This window comes from Limulus polyphemus, unplaced genomic scaffold (genome assembly GCF_000517525.1).
Source record: "Limulus polyphemus unplaced genomic scaffold, Limulus_polyphemus-2.1.2 Scaffold255, whole genome shotgun sequence".
NCBI classification, from domain to species: Eukaryota; Metazoa; Arthropoda; class Merostomata; order Xiphosura; family Limulidae; genus Limulus; species Limulus polyphemus.
In genome coordinates this window covers 208,613-231,877 of record NW_013665865.1, presented here as the reverse complement: position 1 = coordinate 231,877, position 23,265 = coordinate 208,613, and the positions used below count along the sequence as shown (strand labels likewise).

The window sequence follows — 23,265 nt, the reverse complement described above, 5'->3', positions numbered from 1 at the left end:
GTTTCTTTGTATCACGTACAGTTTTCAAAATATACACATACATAGTTGCAGGGTTTATAATATAAATTGCTTATTTAGTGTACTTAATGCACGGGCCCGGCATGGCCATGTGATTAGGGCGCTCGACACGCAATCTCGAATTCCCGTCACACCAAACATGCTCGCCCTTTCAGCCGTGGGGGGCGTTATAAAGTGACGGTCAATCCAACTATTCGTTGGTAAAAGAGTAGGCCAAGAGTTGGCGGTGGGTGGTGAGGACTAGCTACCTTCCCTCTAGTCTTGCACTGCTAAATTAGGGACGGCTAGCGTAGATAGCCCTCGTGTAGCTTTGCGCGAAATTCAAACAAACAAACTTAATGCACATACAAAATTTACATTCTAGCCAATAAAACATTGATGAAATGTTATATACATTTGTCAAACAGTGAAATGTTTTCTATGAAGTGTTCAGAAAAAGACGCTCTATTTTGAATTCGTAATATTTACCGAACTCGCTCCCACAACACGTATGTGCCTTACTGTACACTGTAAAATCAAATTTAGTCACCAAACTGCTTTATTTGAACTTTGTTTTAATATAATCAATAAATTGTTTGTCAAAAGGCTGCTTTGTTTATAATTTTGTTTCTATATAATCATGATTACCCAAAAGTTTGGTTTCTAGGAATCTAGACGTGATAAAAAAAAATCACTTGGGTGTTTGGATTCAAGTTGGGAGAGGCAACAAACTTCACAATATCTTTTGTAAGACACAGAATAAAAATTTGTTAACCAGTACTATTGTAATCAACAGTAAGTTTAGGACTAACACGTTTTGCTACTTGTTTTAAAATCAAAATTTACTAGGACTAATGGATGTCATGCCAAATATTGAATCATAAGCATCCGTACTGAACCCTATATTTATTGGGGTGGGGTGAGGTGGAGAATATACACTATGTGTATTTACAGCTTGGGATGAACAGTGTATTTTCGCAATCATATTTTCGCACAGATTTAAATCACTAACTCTCGTTGTCAGAAGATCAATGAGTAATTCTAATTCTTTTTTACATCTATATCTGTTGTTATGCTCCATCATCTACATAAATAAAACACGCATGAATAATATATATACAACTATGTGTCCATATCATTTATCGACACTACTGCTGAGAATATAAAATCAATGTTTTTTATTTTACTTAGATCCTCCAAAAGAATAGAGCTCTGTTGTATCACAAGTATACTCTTAATCCTTGTTGTAAAGTTATGAATAATGTTAATACCAACAATGATTTAGACCCCTGTTTTATATCTGTATTATATATACATAGAAAGAAAACCGTGAGCTTGGAATAAAAATATTTTAGATTTTACAGACTTTTCATTTGATAATGATAATCCCATGATGAACACAATGCTTTTATCTTTACTTGTTTCTTTAATTTCTGTTAAGTTCTCCGGTGGGACAGCGGTAAGTTTACGGACTTCCAACACTAAGATCCGGGGTTCAATTCCCCGCGGTAGACAGAGCAGATGACAAAATGTAGCTTTGTTCTAAAACACTCAAACAAACTTCTGTTAAATATTTTGACATTAAATGAACAATTGCACTTCAACGTTAGATTTATAGAGTTAATTATTTTTCGCTGCGTCTTGTTTTTAAAGTTATTTCCTTATCTGTGGTACATTAATCAATAAACCTCGAATAAAAACACTTAAACGGTAAACACGCTTAATTTTTACAATCCAGTTTAGCCAGATCGTTTATGCACCCTTTATTCAGAACGATTACTAACTTACAAGTTTCAACAAACATCCAAGACAACAACATTTAAACTAATAATTTGGTGTAGCGTGCCACTGAAATGTTGACTCTGAAAGAATTGCCAGACGCCCGATCAAATGCTGATGATGTCTTTACATTGTACACGTTAGTATAGAAACCTCGGATTGAAGAAGCATCTTTTGTGGATAAGTATTATAGTTTAGTCGTTTGAAAGAAGAGTTGAGTCTACAAGGTACGGAAAACAAGTTTTATATTTTGAGCAGTTTTAATGTATAAGATTAACTTTCTGAAACTGAATATATCTGTTTGAACCTTAGAGCATAGAGATAAGTCAAGTTAATTTTCTTTTCGCCGTTGTTTGCTTTCATGCATGTTGTGCAATTCCAAATCAAGTTTTGGAGCATGTGAGTTTTCAAAATTACTATCTAAGGCTTAGCAATAAGCTTGAGAGTTTTTAACACTAAAATTCGGGACTCGATCCCAGATAGATATAACAATATATAGATTTGCGCGTAAATACAACAAACTAATTTTAAAAGAGCACACTTCTAGCTTTTTATTACAAGTTTCATCATTTAAAAAAGTATAATGTAAGCTACAGTGCATTGATAATTATTATTTGTTAAAAGTTGAGTTTGTCGTTGAACATATGAAGAATTACCACTACCAGCTACCAAGGACTATCTTGTCATTTGATGGTCATGTGCGTATGCCTAAATTAATGTTTTTGTTTTAGAATAATTGTGCAAAGTTATACAAAGAACTATTTGCACATAGTCGTTCCTAATTTTAAACTGACAGACAAGAGGGAAGGCAGCCATTAAACATCTCTTGACTACTCTTGTCTGATAGAAAAATGGGTTTTAGTTGTCACCATTATAGCGCAACCACGGCCTCAAAGTGCAAAACGTATTTTTGTGGATAACGAGACGCGACCCATAGTACGTCTGGCCATAGCGATAAATCCAAGATCATTGAAGACGAAACCTTTTAATCGAAAGCCGAAATAAACTTAGTTAATCGTTTGAACATCATTCAAATAATATTTCAGTCACGTGGTCATAAAGCTTTATTAAGTACACTGCTTTTCAAACCAAATGATAAAATCACTTAAGACCGTATGGAAGAGTAACTAGTCTTGCTGACAAAACAAACCACTTCCTGTCAGACTATCGCAATAAATCAGAGTATTTCTTACCCAATCATGTATATTCTTACTACATATCCCTTTGTGAATACTTCCACTTAAAACGACGTTGAAAAGCAGCATTATTCTATCACAGAAAGAGCTTTCAAGCAACATAATCTCATGACAATTCTCCACAATACAAGAGATTAAAATCTTGTTGGGTTCTGGTTTTATCTCGAACGTGTTTATCCCATCGTAGAGCTACAGAAACTAGCGTTAAGGGACGCTGTAGTCTCAAGACTTGTAAAGACAAGTAGAAAATATAGCATCACGGAGACTTCGGAAAATCCCCGTAACAATCTTCATCTTGAAATACCGCTTCAGTTGTGATAAACCACACACGAGATGTATTGATATATATAAGGAAGCATATAAAGTACAGAAACAACTTAAGAGTGGCACGCATTTTGTACAGATTTTTCAAGAAATGAAAGAAATATTTCGTAACAAAAATAAATTATGAAATTTATTGTACCGAGTTAAAAATGAATTAAGTTGTCACTGCAAGAAAATTAAGATTTCGCTTAATTTAACACGGTGTACCTGTCTGTGCATGTAAACATCTAATCATGACACCTAGAATAAAGCTATGGATACCTTATGTTTACTTTAAACAACCAAATTATACGTTTCTTGTTTTTATTACAGGAGTTCAGGCTAAGCTACCAAGGACTATCTGCAAATAATTTCGAGCCAATAAACTCGAAAGAAGGCAGGTAGACAATAGCACTCGTTTTTAACTATAGTTTGATCGAACAATAGAATTTGATCGTCAACTGTTTTAGCGCACTCACGGTTCCAAAATTGCGAAACGCGTTTACGCAACAACGTGTCGTGAACCACGAATCCTCGGACTTGCACTCTGTTAATGCTTGCTACTGCACCACGCCAAACTCCTATAATCTAGGTATATTACAAAAAAGTTTAACCAAGTAAGTTAAGTGAGAATAAATTTAGAATCAGTTTGCTCATATAGTAATAAGTGTGTATAGCATTCTCAATAGGCGGCTAGTGATTTTGTTTATGAATTCTTTTTTCTTGGCAACATTCACCAGCTTATGTTGTTGAACTTGCATTATTACAAATACATAAAAACGTACAAGTAGCTTATGTTACTTGGACTGGCGCTATGTGGATTTTAATAGCATGCGATTGGTGTTTTTGTGTTTTATAGGTAACAAACCGAGGTACCCGTCCTCTGCCCAGAATGTGGGATGGAAGCTAAGATAAATAACACAAAAATCCTAACTTTCACACATAACATATTATTACAGCATTCATTATTACCTCACCAAACGTTTTGTATAAGCTTTAAGAAGTCAATATGTATATACTTAAAATATGGTATACACTGTGGATGGTCAGGAACAGGTAGCGGAAAATGTAGTGGGGTAAGGGTGGTTTCTGTTACCCGCTTTTAACACTCAGCAGCTCTTAATGTCCTTCCACAGTGTTTCACGTGATTAATTAATAGACGGTCATTGCCTGTAGAAGTGTCTTATGGGCCGAAGTTGAAAGGTCATGGGTCAAAGTATTTTGTTATCCACAATAAATGGAATTCTTAATTTCTTTATGAACAATGCTTACTGTTGAAGGTGGTTAACTTCCTAATTATTACAGTATGTATGGCCACAAAATTTAGAGTGCAGCCCCTACATTTATTTTGTCTAGTCAACTTTAGCAGTCTTATGGGAAGAAGGTAGTACTATTCATATCAGCCTTATCGTGATTATTAGAGTAGAGACTTCAGCTGAGTTTATGTTTCACTGCAATAGTGGCGGCCACTTTATTCATTGCATTCCTTCTTATAGAGTGCTAGCTTACTCTTTGAGATACGTAAGACAAGATAACCTTTTGATCATTTAAGCCAAGAGAGTCTCCTGCACGTATAACATAACACACACACACACACACACTCCTGCACTGAGGAGCGAAGATAAGTTCTTGCATAACTGAGCAAGACGCACAACTGCACTGATAAGACAAATTCATGCACTGATGAACCAAATTATATCTTCGTTCTGAAGTATAAAAACAAATTGCTGCACAAATTAGCCAAGATAAATTCTCATTCAGATCGAACCAAGTTAAATTATTGTTTAAGTTACCCAAAATAAACTCCGACACAGATAAAAATACATTTATGTTTGCTCTTTTCAAAGTGAAGATGTGTTCCTGTACGCGTGTGCAATAACAGATTAATGTGTAGTATGACAAAATATATCAAAGGAGAGCTATCCGAGTTCTTGCTTAATTAAACCTAATATGGCTCTTACAAATATGAGAAAAGACACTTAGAGGTAGGTAGAATGTAATAAGGATAGGCAAGCCAAGATGAGCAAAAGTACAAATGAAAATACTACTGATATTTAGCATTTGACTAAAAAACAGCTATAATATACTCTTGAATAAACATTCCACGCAACAGGTCTACATAGTTGACTTTTATTATTATTATATTTTAATAGTTGTCTCTTGGTCTATAAAGCAAAGCAATGCTATAAAGCAATCAAGTCTAAAACAAGGCGGTTCGAAACGTCTGTAATTAAAAAACACTTTTAAATACTATTGGTGTCATAACATTGTTCAATCACGTGAGTTTATAAATAAATTAATTAAAAGAACAACTGTAAAAAATGAAATATACACAAAAGGAATATGATATGAAAAGATGAGCAAACACCCTATAAATAACATGAAAAAATAATAACAGTCAATATTAAAGTAAATAATAAGGAATGTAAAAGATAAACAAAGAAAGTACCAAAAGAGAAAATTAGGTAGATTCACAAATGTGTTTCAGGTGTACGTTATTCTGTTATTCACTGCTTACTTAATCATTTTAAACATCACGGATTTTAAACAAATTTACATGGAAAGAGAAACCTTTCATTCTAAATAAAAATATCTTATGTGGGGATTTCAGTAATGTTTTCTTATTTCTTTTCAGTTACAAGTAAACTTGTTTACAGCTGAATCTTCGAAAAATTTTATACTGGAGAAAAGTTTATCTAAAGTTTTAATGGATGGTCCTTCGTGTCATGCCAAAAAATATCCCAGTACACGCAATATTATATTTAAACATAAGACTATTAAAGAAATTTAAATCACTACGATTTTCTATACAACATAGTGAACGTTGAGAAAGATATGAAATACAAGAATACGTAAAATAATATATTTGAAAACATAATCTATAAAAGAATGAAACGATCTTCTTTCTCATTTATATAGAATCTTACGTTTTAAGATTTTGTTTCATACATTATTTCGCAATTTTTTTATTGAAATTTTCTCCAGTTTTATGGATCTTTGTTTGAATCGGTTATACATACATTACCTACGTTTTAATTACCTATACTTTGAAGTACGTCTTCCAAACTCAGGTTTTCCAACTCCATTTCAATCTCTTCTCTTTGCGAGTTATTGATAACTAGGCTCCCAATGACACCTGGCGTATGTTTTATGTATTATTCAAATTTTTCTCCTGTACACAATGCCCAAATCCTTTATTAACAATTCAAATCTCTTGCGTCACGTTTGATATGGGCTTTCATAGATTTTCTAACCGAATTTCTTTCTTTGTATTACATTCTAGAGTATTTGGTTTTGTGCCTGTGTATCCAAGTCCACAGGGTCTCAGATTACTCACAAGTTAATGTACTTTTGGAACTGCTATTGGTACAAGTAATTTATATTCAGTGTTGTTTTGGATCTTAAAATGTCAGGCTAATTGGAGAAAGTTTAAAATATCTACATAAAAGCAACAACAAATTTAACAAACAACACAAATCGAACATATGGAGTGTGTATAAAAGTGTATTTCTGATATTCGCTCGAAGCTCCACAAATGATATCTGCGCTAGGCGTCTCTAATTTTGAGCTTATATACTACAGACAAGGCAGCTAGTCAACAGCATCCACAGACCACTCTAAGGCTACTTGAACAGAAAAGTGGTATTTGACCGCTACTCTTACAACGCATCCAAAACCCTAAAATGCATAGTACATATTGCAGTAACGACCCACATATTGGACCCACAAATTCATATTTCGACACGTTAACTCAAACCAGACCTGGCCGAGTGTAAGGACAAACTATATTCAATTAAGAATTATGTCCAAGAATTAGCGTTACATAATATGTAATTCTGTTATATTGCGAAAACAAATTATACCGTGTAAAAATTGCCAACTACAACGTTAACCTTAACAGCCATTTACAATACTATTCTAAAATCGTTACACTGTCCTTTACATTCGAAAACTTTTATATTTATTACCAGAGGTTTATTACTTTTTACTAAAAGTTCTCAAAGAAAACTACGTATATTAGATGGGTATTATTAGATGGTAATAAACAATTCAAACTTATTACTCAAAGTAATAAACATAGTAAACAAATGCAGTTACAGCGTTATAAGATCTGAAAGTACAAATACATCTAAAGCTACTTCAAAGAGAAAATAATCTTGCTAAGTTCATGTATCTTGATAAAGTTTCTTAGGTAAAAACGTTCAAGCATAATTATTTCTCTTTACGTAGGTTATAAAAGTTTTCATGCATTTTCAGATTTGAATTTTTTGTCTCATACTGTTAAGAAAGTTTCTATTTCAACATTAAAATTTGACAAGGAATGAAGCTATGGTCAAATCATGGAGAAACATCATATAACCGCTGCTAAAGCTTTAAATATCCTCAGTTAATGTGTCCTCTTTTGATAGCATGATGTTAAGTTCGAGTTGTTATTTTTTTAAATACATGTCTATTTATTTCACAATGCAGAGAATATAATTTTTATTGTAATAACTTCGCTACAGAACACTTTAATTGATAAACGAAATTAATAGAATATAGAGGCATTTTGATTTTTCAAACGGGCAGTAGGTAGAAAATTATGAATGTACAAATATAGAATGACAATAGTATTGATAAACGGATTCTAACAGAAAACCCAGGACTCCCAAAACGTTGAATATAATCTTACACACAATATGACTGTGAACACTTTTTATTTCGAAATTTACAAGCTTGAAAAATTGGTAAAATTGAGACTAACGAAATATTTTCTAGAAGTACTGAGGATGAGAGGTAAAGCTGAGCAAGTGCATCCTTTCAGAGATACGAGAAACTGTGAATGACTTATCTTTTAAATTGTTTTTAGAGTTTAGTATGAGAAAAGTTTGAAATTTTCCGACAGGCTTTCACGTTTGTTGTTATGTGTTGATACATTTAAATGTGCTATGCGAATTTAAAGATAATGAAAATATTGTCTCCATAAATCGTCAGACTGAGCAAATGTTTCTACAAGTTATCTAAACGAAAACACATTCTATTCGTTTAAATGTTTCCACCCAGTACTTGGTGACAGATATTGATATTAACTCTATAGGTACGTGTTAAATGAACAAAACTATTTCAAGGCTCTTACAACAGACAATAAAGTTTAATTAAATACATTACAAAACAGATGCTTAGACTTATAATTGAGATATTAGAACTTTAGATAATAATACTGAATAATGAGAAACGGTAGAAACTTTAAGTTGTTTTATAACTTATAGAGCCAGATTAATTCGAAATTCTATTTTAAAAGCACCACGTTACCAGTATACAAAAAAAATATATAGTAATGTTTTATAGCAAAATTTTGTATCAGCACTTTTGTGTATGCTGTGATCCACTTTATTAGATATGAAGTTAGAAGCTATAGGGAGAACCATGAAACTACAACCTGTTGTGCCAAAAGTAAAAAAATATATATAATGGATATTAATGAAGAAAAACGTATTCGACAGCAGTTTTCTGAATAACAAAACAACAACAGCAACATAAGCTAAAGAATGTGAAATAATTGAATATAAAATTAGAAACCTATTACTAGAGTAATAAAAAATTACGTACTTTATGAATAGGAGTTCCCCAAAAATCATTCCAGAAGAGACTAAGAAGCGGTGTTTCCGGCTTTAGATCCCGATTGTCTCTCACAGCTGACATGTCATCAAAAACGAAACCACAACTCAAAGAGTTTAGATAGCACACAAACGCCATTGTTCCTACAACGACGTAATAGCTAGGTCTCACTTGATTTGTCATATGTCCCTGGAATCACAAATACAACAACAACTAATATTATCAGAATGCGTAAAGATGCATCACAAAAAAACTCTTTAACAAATTTATGCAAAACAAAATCTGTCATCTTATTTTCAATAAAACTGAGTTTCTTTTGATTTTTCTGGCCATATATTTACGATATTTATAATTAAAGCTCGCTTTTCATGGAAATGAAGTATAACCTGGTTTAGGAAAAAAAAATATAACGCAATTAACAAAATTCCCTTTGGAATTTTACATTTTTCAAAAACAACAACAACGATTTGCCACCATAATTCTCGAGCAACCTCACATTCATTGAATATGCATTAATTATATTTCTGGAGTATAGATGAACTTAATTAATGTAATTTTTCTTAATAAAAACAGATCACAATAATTGCGCAATTTAAATTTCAAATATGGCGATGGGTCAAATGAGCACGCGTCAAGTTATATATCTGCAACAAAAAATGTTATTGGAAAACTAAACTAAACAGCTACTTTTCTTGCAGAAGTTTATTAAAAGTCCACATTTTCCATTCCCTGTTTCTGAGTTAGATTTAGATTCTGTAAATATACTTGTTTTACGAAACCTAAACTTCCACATCCTTGCAGCATGTATAGTAAATTATCAATAAACATCAATGGTCAAAATACAATCTGTTCTTATCGTCGGTTTGTTGTGTTTTTCAAGAAGAAATTAATTTTTAAAAATGACACATCTGAACTACTGAAGATTTCTTTTGGACTTTACAGTTTTCATGACGTATCGTTACAATATTATATCCAATTCACCTCGTTCCTGGCCATTCCTGGCCTGCGACTACAAAGGATAGAAGCCCTAACTCTCTTGTTGTAATTAAATTGTAGTATGTTAATTTGTAAATGCAGTTGGTCCCTAAAATTGACCCTTTCTGGAAGGTTAAAAGAGGATTTTAGTAGTGTTGAACAATATCAGTAAATCAAGGCAAGGCGTGAAGAAAAGATACTACTCTAAGACAAACTCTAAGTAGCGCACCTGAAATAGCGAAGAAAGTTAAATAGCTTGTTATCCTAGGACACAACGATCCATTTCAGTTATAACATGAAGCTACCTTAAAACTATAAACAATATAATTCACACGAATTTAGATCTATAAAAGCCGTGCTCACTAGCTTATCCTAAATTATACATACAGTCGAACGTAAGCTAAACTATCGGAAGCTATGCTAATGCTTTCTAGAATGTGACAAATAGAAGCGTGTTTTCACATTGGACGAAACTTATCCTTAAGTGTCTGAAAATGTATAAGCAATTTATTAGCGTTTTCCGTGATACAGTTCCACTGTATGATGCCAATGTTTTTCCGAGGAATGTTATGGCGGTTGCAAGTTACAGGTATAATGGTAAGTTTAACATTTGGAGAGTCGAGAAAACTATTAAAGTGAGCTCAATATAATGTCAATCTAACGTTTTGACACCATTGTATACCGAGAGGAAATTCCATCGTTGTATGTATTGAATGTCAGTAAGGTATAGCTCCATCAAGACAAAGCATCCAGCTCCAAATTCTTCCGCTAGATGCAAAATCAAACAATAATTTATGCTTATTCCATTCACGTGCAGACATCTTCCACTGATGTTTTGCCAATAAATTGTTCGAAAGTCGTCGTTCACTCAATAATTATGGAATTCGTAAAACGTTTAAAGACGAGAAGGACGGTGTACTAAGCATAAGACTCCTGCAGTGGAAAAGTATACTGCAGAGCAATATTCCAGAACCAGAACCATCACATAGAACACCATCGGCGGTAGAAGAAAGGACTAAAGCCTATAAATATATATTCATCCTTGTATTAATATCACAAACTGTGAAGATACCTTTGTAAAGGAATCTGGGAAAGTGTGGAAATCCATTGCATGATGTTTCTTATTTAATTTTTCACCCAAACTAACAAAGCACTCAAAAACAGTTTTAAAAAATACAAGACCAGACCTTTAAAATCTCAGCTGCAGCTGTTGATGAAGATAGTACCAGAAAATTCCATTATTTTCGAAACTTAAACTTGTTAAATCCACTAAGGTTTGTTTTAAATACATCAGCCGTTATCATAATGCAGCTAGATTAGCTGCGACAGGTATAGTTTTAAATCTGCGTAACTCAGTAAATCCCAAATTAACGTCTTTAACCACGAAAAAAAAGTGACCCTTCAATGACTTTGTTAAATATAAAAAAACTAATACAATTTATGATACGGTAGTTTGTCAGTTGCATAGAACTTCAATTAGACATGTAATGAGTTGTTGTGTCACGGATTGTATGATATACTTCTCTCTGTCAGTATCATATTTACAGTTAATAGCTGTGACCTGTCAATAATACAACAGAGAGTCCTCAGCCACGTGTCTAACACAAGTTAGTTTTGATTTGTCTTTTTTCTTTCAAGAGATTCATTTTGGTAGATAGTCATCAACTATCTGAATGACTGAAAGGCAGTAAAATTGACAAATACAGAAGTACGATCTGAACTAGCCTTCGGACAATAACTGGTCTTCTGACAATCAAGGCACTATCCTCCCCATGGGGGGATCCAGTGGAGCCAAACGACCTCCACTATATCACACAGTTGTCATTTTTAGAAGGATTTATCTACGTCGTATAAAATGCCTATGGCGAACTACACGCTACGCCACCTATTTGTTCATACGGTGCCAGACACCAATCTCCTGCAGGGGGTGATTGATTAACGGACAACTTTGTAGCTGGTGACATTAAACTAGTGACATATTTGCCACGCAAGAAGTCTCGTGCAATAATCAGCAAGTACATTTAAAAACCACATTTTTGATACAGTAACAATTAAGAGGGTTTTAAAGTAGAGACAATCAAGATGATCACATTATCCATAAAAGCTTTCTGTAGAAACTGTGATCTATAATTACAAGAAATATTTCGCATATGATTTGTTTAACACGCTCCTTTTGTTCTAATTGGTGTAACACGATATGGTATTCCAACAGCAATATTTAATGAAGCAGTGTTAGAGTAAACATTCTCATTTAGTCCATTCGATCTGTCGATAAACAGATAAATAAAAAAACAACATCAATGCACAACTGGTATACGTATCATATTTGTTACTACAATATTACGTGAAGAAAATACCGATTGTGTGCTATTTTCAAAGTACATCAGTTTCTCAGACTGATCATAAACGTACCTTAAACTCCTGATGTGAAGCGTGGATATAAGGTTTCTTTGAATAATATTTCTAATAAGCCATACACGTATTCTATATATAGCTTTCGCACAGTTCAAATATAATGTGTACTCTCACGTAAAAAGAAATTATTAGTGAGATTAATCTCCACACCTGTATTTAGATAATGTTTTGTATTAAGAGATTTAGTTTATTCAGTACATGTTTACTGTTTACGTGTTTATGTAATTGCAGAACTTAATTTGAAACACGTAAAGTTTCCACCAATAACATTATAAAACATACTTATCACTTATATATATGTTTCTCTCTCTCTCTCTCTCTTAGGCCCGGCATGGCCAGGTGGTTAGGGCGCTCGACTCGCAATCTGAGGGGCGCGGGTTCGAATCCCCGTCACACCAAACATGCTCGCCCTTTCAGCCGTGGGGGCGTTATAATGTAAAAGAGTAGCACTGCTAAATTAGGGACGGTTAGCGCAGATAGCTCTCGTACTCTCGATAGCTTTCCGCGAAATTCAAAAAACAAACTAATTTTTTTTTATCTCCTTCGACAACAAACAACCTGTGCAAAATATACAAGATTACTAACGAAATTAGGCTTTTACCAAAAAACAAACAAACAATATTTAACCGAATTAATTTAGTTTACTTTACAGTCACCAAATCTTAATCTTTAATGGAAAATGTCACTACCTAAGGAGTTTTACAAAATGTGGATAAAAAAATCAAATTATACTCCAGAGTGTGTGTATGTAGCAACAGTAGTGAACTTGAATCTTAAAAATAATAATAATGAAAAAAAAGTTACTCAAAACTGCTCCTACGGTTACAAACAAGTGCTAATATTACACGGAAACTAGTACATAACAAACACAATACTGTATCGACGAATAAAACATATTGTCATGACGTAAGTCATCATGGTTGATCACGCGCTCTGTATTGTAGTACGCCAAAAATGGTCTTTTTTTTTTTCTTTATCACACTCTTATTTGATTACCTATAGCCAGTGGTGTCTCTTTAAGATACATTGCCACATATTATGTATATGCTTTGCCGTTTACATCAAGTTGAACAAGATCAAACAAAGCACCTCTGGAGAGTTGTTTTCCAGCGTTACAGGAGATTTACGGGGTAAAAGCGTACTTCTAATGTCATAACATGTTCTTCATATCATCTATTGAAAACACGTAGTCAGCCTAATCTAACCTCATCGCATCCTTTCTGTAATCCTACATTATGACAATGTTTTGGCGTACAGTTATTAACGTAACATAGTTTTACATACTACTCTTTTACTTTAGAAAAGTATTATAGGAATAATACTTCAAAATATTATTAAAATCACTGGTAACCAAGATATATACAAATCACCGATGTTTTGACCTTTTGAAGGGCCTGTCTCAGATAGAAGACAGTGTTTATATGTTATAACGATGTCATTTATATGAAATGTCCAACTTAATGAAAGTAAATGTTTGTATACTTATGCGAGAGGTTGCGTCCTGTTTCACGTAGAACGAAACATTTGATAATTTAGCATTGTAATAACCTTCGTAACACACCTTATAAGCTGTAGTTAGAAATAGTGAGACTGTAAATTATGCCGTGACTGATCAAGCATCTATAACACAGCATTCAACAAACCGATGTTCACTGCTACTCGAACTGATGTCAGACACTAGAGGTTGTAAATATCATGATTTTAACGGGAGTTTTAATAAAATTTTAACTTACTGTCCCAACGACTTTAACATTTATATAATTAATAACGTAGTTGATCATTAAAAGAAAGGAAACTGCTATTGCTAAAAGCAAACAAATAGTGTCGCAGAAAAAGAAGTGAAGACTGAATAAGTATACGTTTTAACAATAACGTAAAAAAGATTTTTTATTGGTCTTGGTCAAGACAGGTCAGAAAATAAATCGAATTAAAATTCTTATATACAATTCTTGGTTATAATATATATCTATTCATTAACAATGAGTAAGATTCATATAGAATTTACCTTTATACACAGGTAAGTATTCAAGTGTAAAAATGCTCTAAAAATCAGTATTTTCGAAAAATGTGGTTTCAAAAATGTAATTTACATAAATTAAAGTATATTGAACCAATTAAGGTCGACTTACAGACATTCAACGCATGTACGTTTGCAAGTTTACTTCTCAGTAAAAATTCATGAAACTGAATTCGTACAATTTTGTAAAGTTTCAAATGCATATTAAAGCTCAGTAAACTTGAAATGGTAAGATTCTGACATTCACGGCTGGTCAAACTAACGTTGATTCGTCAGCCTTGAACACCATCGAGTTGTATCCATGATTCGTATATTTTTATTTTTAATTTTTCGTAACAATAAAGCCTTTTTACCAGATGTCTATAGCTGGGAACGCTAGTTACCGTAGTCTAGAAAATCAAAGGTGTTTGTGCAGTATCAGCACAGACTGTTTATCAAATTACATACATACATTTTTTTAGAAGCATCGATTTTTTTAGTATAGAGTTTTGTCTGTTTTGCAAACAAACTGAGCGTCATTCAGATAACAAACAAGAAAGGCCCTTATAAGAAAAACACAAATGACTGATCGTACAAATACGATCTATTAGAAGGTCGTGGCAATAGCCCCTCTTGAACTTAATTATTTTGAAACATCCACGACTGCTGTTCTAAATAAATATTTCAGATAGTTTTTGGCTACAGACCTGTGCTATATCCGACTGTTTTCCTTTCCAAATATATCATTACACTTTCCCTATTTATTCGTTCATCTGAACTTCATATTGTTCACATAATGGACTAAACAGTCAGATGAGAAAACCCCATGAATCAGATAAGACTACCTTATTTCGACCTGTGGACAAGAGAGAAGACAACCACTTAACAGTAGCCGTCGCCTAAAGCGGTTGTTCTTAACCTAATAGCGTAATTGACTGTTACTCTCATAACATACCTTCAACTGAAAGTGCGAAAAGTGCTTGTGAGTATCACATCTCAAACCAGAGAGTCTCGGATTCTCAGACCGATACGCTAACCACTTGGTCGTGCTTTAGCTATTAATCTATAAAGTTATGGTGTTGAGTTCATTACTAGTTAAGCTTGAATATTAAATTAAGATTGTGAGGATGTACGATGAGAATTGTGATAATGCTTTTGAACTGTGCTTGGATAAAAACGTAAAATAGATTAACACTTACACGAATTCTGCATTAAAATACATTTCCTACTGTTTAATTACACAATAGAAAAGTTTTGTTCTGTAAATACAATCCTTCCATGAATATGATCAGTCAACATTTTATCACAGTATCCAGTGAATATGATCAGTCAACATCTTATCACATTATTCATACACAAACCTTCATAGCTCGTAAGGGCAGGTAGTTATAAAACTCTTTAGTGGAAAACAACTTTTATATGAAACTAAAATTTGTGATCGTGTGTATGAATTTCTAATGCTTACATTTAAATCAATCATTCACAGCTGATTCAATCTTAATATATTAGATGCAGCATCTTTATCCCTTTTGACGTTATTACGTATACACACACACACACACACACACACATATGCCACTTGAATCAAGTTCAGTATTTAATGGTCACTGGATCGGGGAGGTTTGGCAATAAGGCGTGTGGATCTTGGAACCCAACGATCAAGACAGCTGTACATGACCCACTAAATGAATCTTATGGTAGCAGAATAGAACATCGGTATCCAATCAAGTTTGCACGAAAGGAGTAAAAGGAAAATAACTTAGAAAATGACAGACTAAGTTGCCTTCTTAACTGTGCTGCTCTAGTAGTCACATCCGCAACCCTACTCTGTGGTTGAATTAGAAGGAAAAGCCTTCAATCAAGAAAAAAAAAAGTAAGCACAATAGTTCCATTATAATAACAGAATCTACAACATTTGGCACTATCGTACTATAACAAGATTCCAATATAGCAGAGTCACTACTGCGGATGAACCATTTGGTAGAGATCATCTGTCACGTGACGCTTTCAGGCGCGTAACTGAATCACAAAATCTGTGAATACGGGCATAAACTGGGTCATCAGCATTAAGCGTCAACCGTTTGTCTACTTCTCTGGCAGAGAAAGGCAATCTGTTCCCATATATATGCTAAGTGCTCGGCTACACTGATTCTAAATGATATAATCATGTGAATCATTGAATAAATACGCTGCTGAGTTTTATGAGGATAATTCATCACGTAAATTAATTTTGCACATAGTAATTTATTCTACTAAACTAATCTTATTAAACAAAAATTAGTTTTGCGCGAAATTCAAGCGAAACCAATTAAACAAAATATACCCATCTTCACTGTCTCTGATGGTGACGAACCATTGTCATATAAAATACTCTAAGAGACTCCGATCTGTGTTTTGTAGACAGAAAACTACCAGAGAAATATAATTATATTACTTTATATTTGGAGGGTTATTGAATTTGTCTATAAAGTGAAAATCTTGATTCTGTAAGCTTTTGTGTTTTTAAATTCTTCAAATATGTAACAATACTTTAGCGCTTTTTTTTATAAAAAATAATAATTATCGATCTATTTATCCATCATATTAGATATGCTATCCATAAAGCAAAGTCAATCTCTTTTGGAAGCACATTCTGGTGCTCCTCCCACCTTCAAGAACCCATAGTCGAGAACCTGAGGGTGGAGACAATCATTATGTGCACATGTAGTTGAATCTAAAACTACGCCTAGTAAATTAAATTACGAAACAGAACAAAGCATTTTGACAGGGGTGTAGGGTGGAGTAGATTTGCTAGGCTTTTCACACATCTCAAATCCTAATAATTTACAGTGAATCACATACGGCGTCGGATATTGTATGATATCTATTACTTATGGTGTTACGGGTTATTATAACCAGATTACCAGACTCATGTCGTGGTAGCGTCCAGTTTCCTCTTTTTTGTATAATTTCAATTCTCTCTTGTTATCCAGAATTTATTTCCACGGATTTGTTTGATTATGTTAGCTCGCATGCTGTTATATTTGAAAGGTAACTCAATGTCAGCTTTTTTATGTTGTGTAAGAAAAAGCTTTAAACGCCACTAAACGTCTGATAATTAAGCAATTTTCAGCTATTATGGTTGAACAAAATTACCTCTTTATGACTACAGGAAGAAACTCAACTGAGGACATATCTGCCTCATCACACACGAAGGAAACGAAAGGTGGTTAATTCCAGGAATCTTGCCTCTTTAAGTAGAACAATTTTAATGATTCACTGCACAATATTTATTATCATTACTTCAAGTTTCTGGCAATGAAGTCTGATGAAAAAGTGTCAAACGATAGTCCTTTAGCACAGTAGAAAGTAAACAATAGTACTGTAGATTTTACCTCACCTTTAAATTTATGACATGCAATTATAACGCACATTTTATTGTTCAGAATCAGTAGGAATAAGAAAAACTATAGTGTGAGCAAGAAAAGGTGCATCCGAACAAGTGTAACATACCTTTACTGAAAGCCCGGCATGGCCAGGTGGTAAGGGCGCTCGACTCGCAATCTGAAGGTCGCGGGCTCGAATTCTCGTGTCACCAAACATGCTCGCCCTGAAAGCCGTGGGAGCGTTATAATGTGACGGTCAATCCCACTATGCGTTGGTAAAAGAGTAGCCCAATAGTTGGCGATGAGTGTTGATGACTAGCTGCCATCCCTCTAGTCTTACACTGCTAAATTAGTATAGTCTTGCGCGAAATTCGAAAAAGAACCAAATAAACCAATACGTTGATTGTTCTGGTTTCAAATACATATACAATACATGCTTGTTAAATAAGTCTATATGATTGAGAAGCTCCATAGGCTTTGTGTAAGAATTCTGATGATTATCCTTCAAAGAAAGGAAAAATTACAAAAATTACGTTTTAACGATATAACTCGGACAAAATAGTAATGATAAAAGCATAAAAAGTTATTAAGCAATAACATCACGAGTAGTGTGCGATAAAAGGACGTGCCACGCACGTTGTGTCTAATAGAATAGGTAAGGCAATAAACAATAAGTTGTAAAACGTAATCCGTGTAATTTATAACCATATCAGAAAACAGCTAATTCAAGCTACACAAGATTCTATTCTAAATAATAAAACAAATTTTGGAAAATTCAAATGAAAGATGAGAAAACATAAAATAACTAATTGTGAAAATGTAAAAACAACAATCCAGAAAATTATTTTTCATGGAACATTATATCCTGAATAAAAACTGGTAGCTAGTTATGTTTCAATCGTATATTTCAATGGCGTTCGCTAATACAGGCACTGAATGTTTACTCACTTTATCCGATATATTGTTTGTTACATTTTAGACAGCAGTAAACCAGACATTTAGTCGCACATGCAATTTGCTGTTTGATTTTGTGCACTCTCCCACTTGTCTAGCATTTAGCTATTCTAACTTCTTGTTATATCACATACACTTGTCTAGAATGTCATATAGTTAGCTATTCTAACTTCTTGTTATATCACATACACTTGTCTAGAATGTCATATAGTTAGCTATTCTAACTTCTTGTTATATCACATACACTTGTCTAGATTGTCATATGGTTAGCTATTCTAACTTCTTGTTATATCACATACACTTGTCTAGAATGTCATAGAGTTAGCTATTCTAGCTTCTTGTTATATCACATACACTTGTCTCGAATGTCATATAGTTAGCTATTCTAACTTGTTATATCACATACACTTGTCTAGAATGTCATATAGTTAGCTATTCTAACTTCTTGTTATATCACATACACTTGTCTAGAATGTCATATAGTTAGCTATTCTAAGTTCTTGATATAAATGTTGGAGATATCCCAAACTTTACAAAATTTAAAATTCAAAAACATCTAAAATGGGATACAAAAAATATATCATTTAAAAACAACGTTTCGCCACTGTTAACGGGGCATCATCATGTATTCAGCACAATTGTACACGACACTTAAGTACACCCAATTAGTGACGTCAACCATATAACCTTGAGCTAGTATAAGTATAAACCTATTCCTTGTGTTCTGTTTATTAAAGTTTTGTATTATTTTATTCAAATGGCTTCTTTTCTTTTACATTTATTAATACTACGTTCTCGACAGATAATTTTAACAATTATATTTTCATTACAATATTCTGTATCTTTAAGAGAAATTGAATGAACGTTGTAATGAAAATAACATTGTTAAAATTATTTGTCGAGAACCTAATATTAATAAACGTAAAATAAATGAAGCCATTTTAATGAAGGAATACAAACCTTTAATAAACAAAACACAGGAGTAGGTTTATATTTATGTAGCTCAAGGTTATGTGGTGTACTTAAGTGTCGTGTACAATTGTGCTGAATACCTGATGATGCGACGTTAACAGTGGCGAAACGTTGTTTTTAAATTATATATTTTTGTATCCCATTTTAGCTGTTTTGAATTTTAAATTCTAACTCCTTGTTATTTCACATACACTTGTCTAGAATGCCATATAGTTAGCTATTATAACTTATTGTTATATCACATACACTTGTCTAGAATGTAATATAGTTAATTATGCTAACATCTTACTATAAGATATACAACTGCCTAGTATACCGTATAGTTAATTCGCTATGCTAACATCTTGCTACATCACAAACAACCTAATCTAGTATGCCATATTGAGTTATGAACAAAAAAAGAGAATGTAAAAAATCACTTCGCATACTTATTGCCGAATCTACACTCACGGCAACCGGAAGTAAACCATTTCTTTATTTGTTTCGTCATCTTTTTCAAACTTTCTAGCTATTCAGAACAATGCTAGAATAAACAATATTGTGACATGTCGATAAAACAAAGAGTCAATATTAAAATATACTCCAAAATAAACAGTCAGGAGACAAGTTCACGTAAATATTACACATTCATCGATATTCGAAGTGAGTAACAGGAGGAAACAGTTTCTCAAGAAAAACCACAAAATTAAGTCTATATAGGAAAAACAAAGAAACACGTTTTATATGTACATGAAACTATAATAATAGATATTAAACTTAAAATAACTTTGGGTTGGGTATATATCAGTTAACGTACAATAAAATATTTTTATTCTTTTATACAAGAAGTCTTACCTGCTCTATAAATATAATAACCACCATATACGTACGACATATATTATTATCAAGCTACCGCCATTTCAGTACACTGATCAATTAATTCTACTAATCTACTACAAATGTAATCCCCACTTCAATAAACTGATCGATTATTTCTACTAATCCACTACAAATGTAATCCCCACTTTAGTACACTGATCGATTAATTCTACTAATCCACTACAAATGTAATCCCCACTTCAATACACTGATCGATTATTTCTACTAATCCACTACAAATGTAATCCCCACTTCAATACACTGATCGATTATTTCTACTAATCCACTACAAATGCAATCCCCACTTCAATACAATGATCGATTATTTCTACTAATCCACTACAAATGTAATCCCCACTTCAATACACTGATCGATTATTTCTACTAATCCACTATAAATTTAATCCACACTCCATTATACTGACTGATGCGTTCAACTACCCCACTACAAATGTAATCCCCACTCCAGTACACTTATCGATGCCTGCTACTATGTCACTATAAATGTTACCTCCAGTTCAAGACACTGATCGATTACACAGGCCTGCGAATTTAAACTTCATAAAAGTTTTTTGGTTTTCATAACGGATTTTCCATAATTCAGCTACGCAGATTTAGAAAATAATATCAATTTTGTTTTCCTATCACGTAAGGAGTTTTTACAAATCGGGGACAAAAACTCTTACTTAGATCAAATTATTATTTCGTTTACCACAATGAACATTTTATTTTATTATTTTTGTTATGTTTGGGTTCTAGAACAATCGATAAGACTCTCATGTAGCGATCGGTCTAGAGAAATCTATAGCCAGTGGTTGCCAACATTTTAAGCATAACAAAATGTGACCCCGATTTCAATGAAAATGATTCACTTATGTAAAAATACATATGACGTTTTGTGTAAAATCTGTACGCGGTGGAGAAAAATGGATATCATTTTCGGATTCAGCGTACAGTAATTACTGTAGGACAAGTAAAAATTTCAAGAGAATAAAACCATCGCAGGCCTGTGTTATTTCTACTAATCCACCACGGTCATATTCGCACTTCAGTACAGTGTTCGATGTTGTTGTTGTTTTTATAACATTCTTTATAATTATTAACTAATTCTTTAGTTTCTCCACAGACTCTTACTCTCATTTGATTTTTTTTTGTTTTGCAATCTAAATATTTCCATAGTTATGAGTGTGAGCAACGAAGAGATAGTGGCAATAGATATGCAAAACAAACATATTCCAAATATTTTATATCTCCAATCTAAAACCCATACATTTATATTTTCCTTAAAGCATCTAAATGGTTTTCAATTTACCAATATTTTTCTGAAATATGATCGAATCTATACCAACTGATATTTGTTACATAGAATATGAATATTATGTTAGTGTTTCTAGATACCCTGTAACCACAGGGTTTACCCAAAGTTTCGTTTTAAGTACTCAAGTCAGCTACTATTTGCGATAGTCGAATGAGAAACAAGTTTTGTTATTTTCGCATGAATAGGAACGATTTTTATACCAAAACGATTTTTCATAAAATAAATATTTAATTTATACATGTATATGAGCAGAGTTATATAGCATTTTTGCTTGCTCTAAATTGCCTCGTGCTATTTTCGGTTTAAACGGAAATTGTGGTTATTTTGCTGATAATAGTGAGTTATAAAATGCTAAAACTTTAAATGTATATATATAATCTCTCGTGTGAGCGATATGGCTAAGGCTGTAGAAACGTATTTTTATGCTGTACCAGCACGGTCTATCAAATGTTATGACGCACGAATTCCTCGAAACGGTCAATATGTATACTAACATGGTACACTGGAGTTTTTGTGTAAAATTATAGGATTTTTTGTCAATATTACCTCATAATTATGCAGTCTATGTACACAGCAACAACAACAAAAAAAGAATCGGCTTTTCTCTTTCAACTGCGCGGACTCACTGTTTTAATGTTTTTCTTCACCAGTTAGTTGGCTTGCCAGCCGATTTGTGTAGAAGTAAAAATCGACCGACAAGCTTGATGATTTTCTTTTTGTAACACCTTTTCTTCATACTGTACACTCCTAAAATAACCTATATGTGATTATTATAATAAAGAATGTCTTTCTAAAGCTGAAAAGAGTTTTAAATATGCAGATGATAAAAAGACCACTAGGCAGGTAAACTAGACAAAAAATGTAGATACATAAAGAGACATACAGGAAAACAGATAGACTGTTAAACAGACTAATATAGATAGATAATAATGATAAATGAAGAGTCACAGATAAAGTAGAATGTATTTGACATTTTCAAACTGAACGGCACCTTAAGCAACGCCTAGGCTAAACGACAGGGCTATAAACCACAAGATTTAGCCACAGCAGACTCTAATTTAGAACTGTCAACAAGAGAGAAAGCAACCAGTCAGCAGCAGCCGTTGCATACACGGCTAATCATTGAATAACGAAATCGGCTTTTGTAACGCGTTTACAGTTGTAAATGCAGGAACCTTAGACCTTTTAGTTCGCAGTTCGACGCGCTAATAATTGGTCCACGCCTGGCAGAGGTAAGCAGGTGGACTTTGAAAACTTACAGCTAAGTATCAGCAAACGTGAGATCGCAAACAACAATGTAATCGCACAGTGGGAAGACGAGGCTTTAAGAGGACTTGTTCTACAAAAAAAAAAAAGAAAAGAAAGAAATTGAAGCTCAAGTTAGGTGCCTAAATGATATTTTAGAGGTGTAAACAATAGCAAAATAAAACCATAAACTTTTATTCATTCAGAATGGCTCGAGGCCCCAAACAGTCGCTTGTCTTGCTTATGCTTAAGGCTGACACATGTTGAATACGTAAAAAATAACAGTTTTTGTTG

At 33.2% G+C, this 23,265-nt stretch overlaps 1 protein-coding gene across 1 annotated transcript in view; it reads right to left on the bottom strand.

Moving 5' to 3' along the window:
- Window positions 1-23,265, bottom strand: part of LOC106478854 (transmembrane and TPR repeat-containing protein CG4050-like) — a 97,083-nt gene that overhangs the window by 48,217 nt on the left and 25,601 nt on the right. Inside the window, exon 2 of the mRNA XM_022382537.1 lies at window positions 8,865-9,062. Coding sequence (XP_022238245.1) covers window positions 8,865-9,062 — 198 coding nt within the window. The remainder of the gene's footprint in view (window positions 1-8,864; window positions 9,063-23,265) is intronic.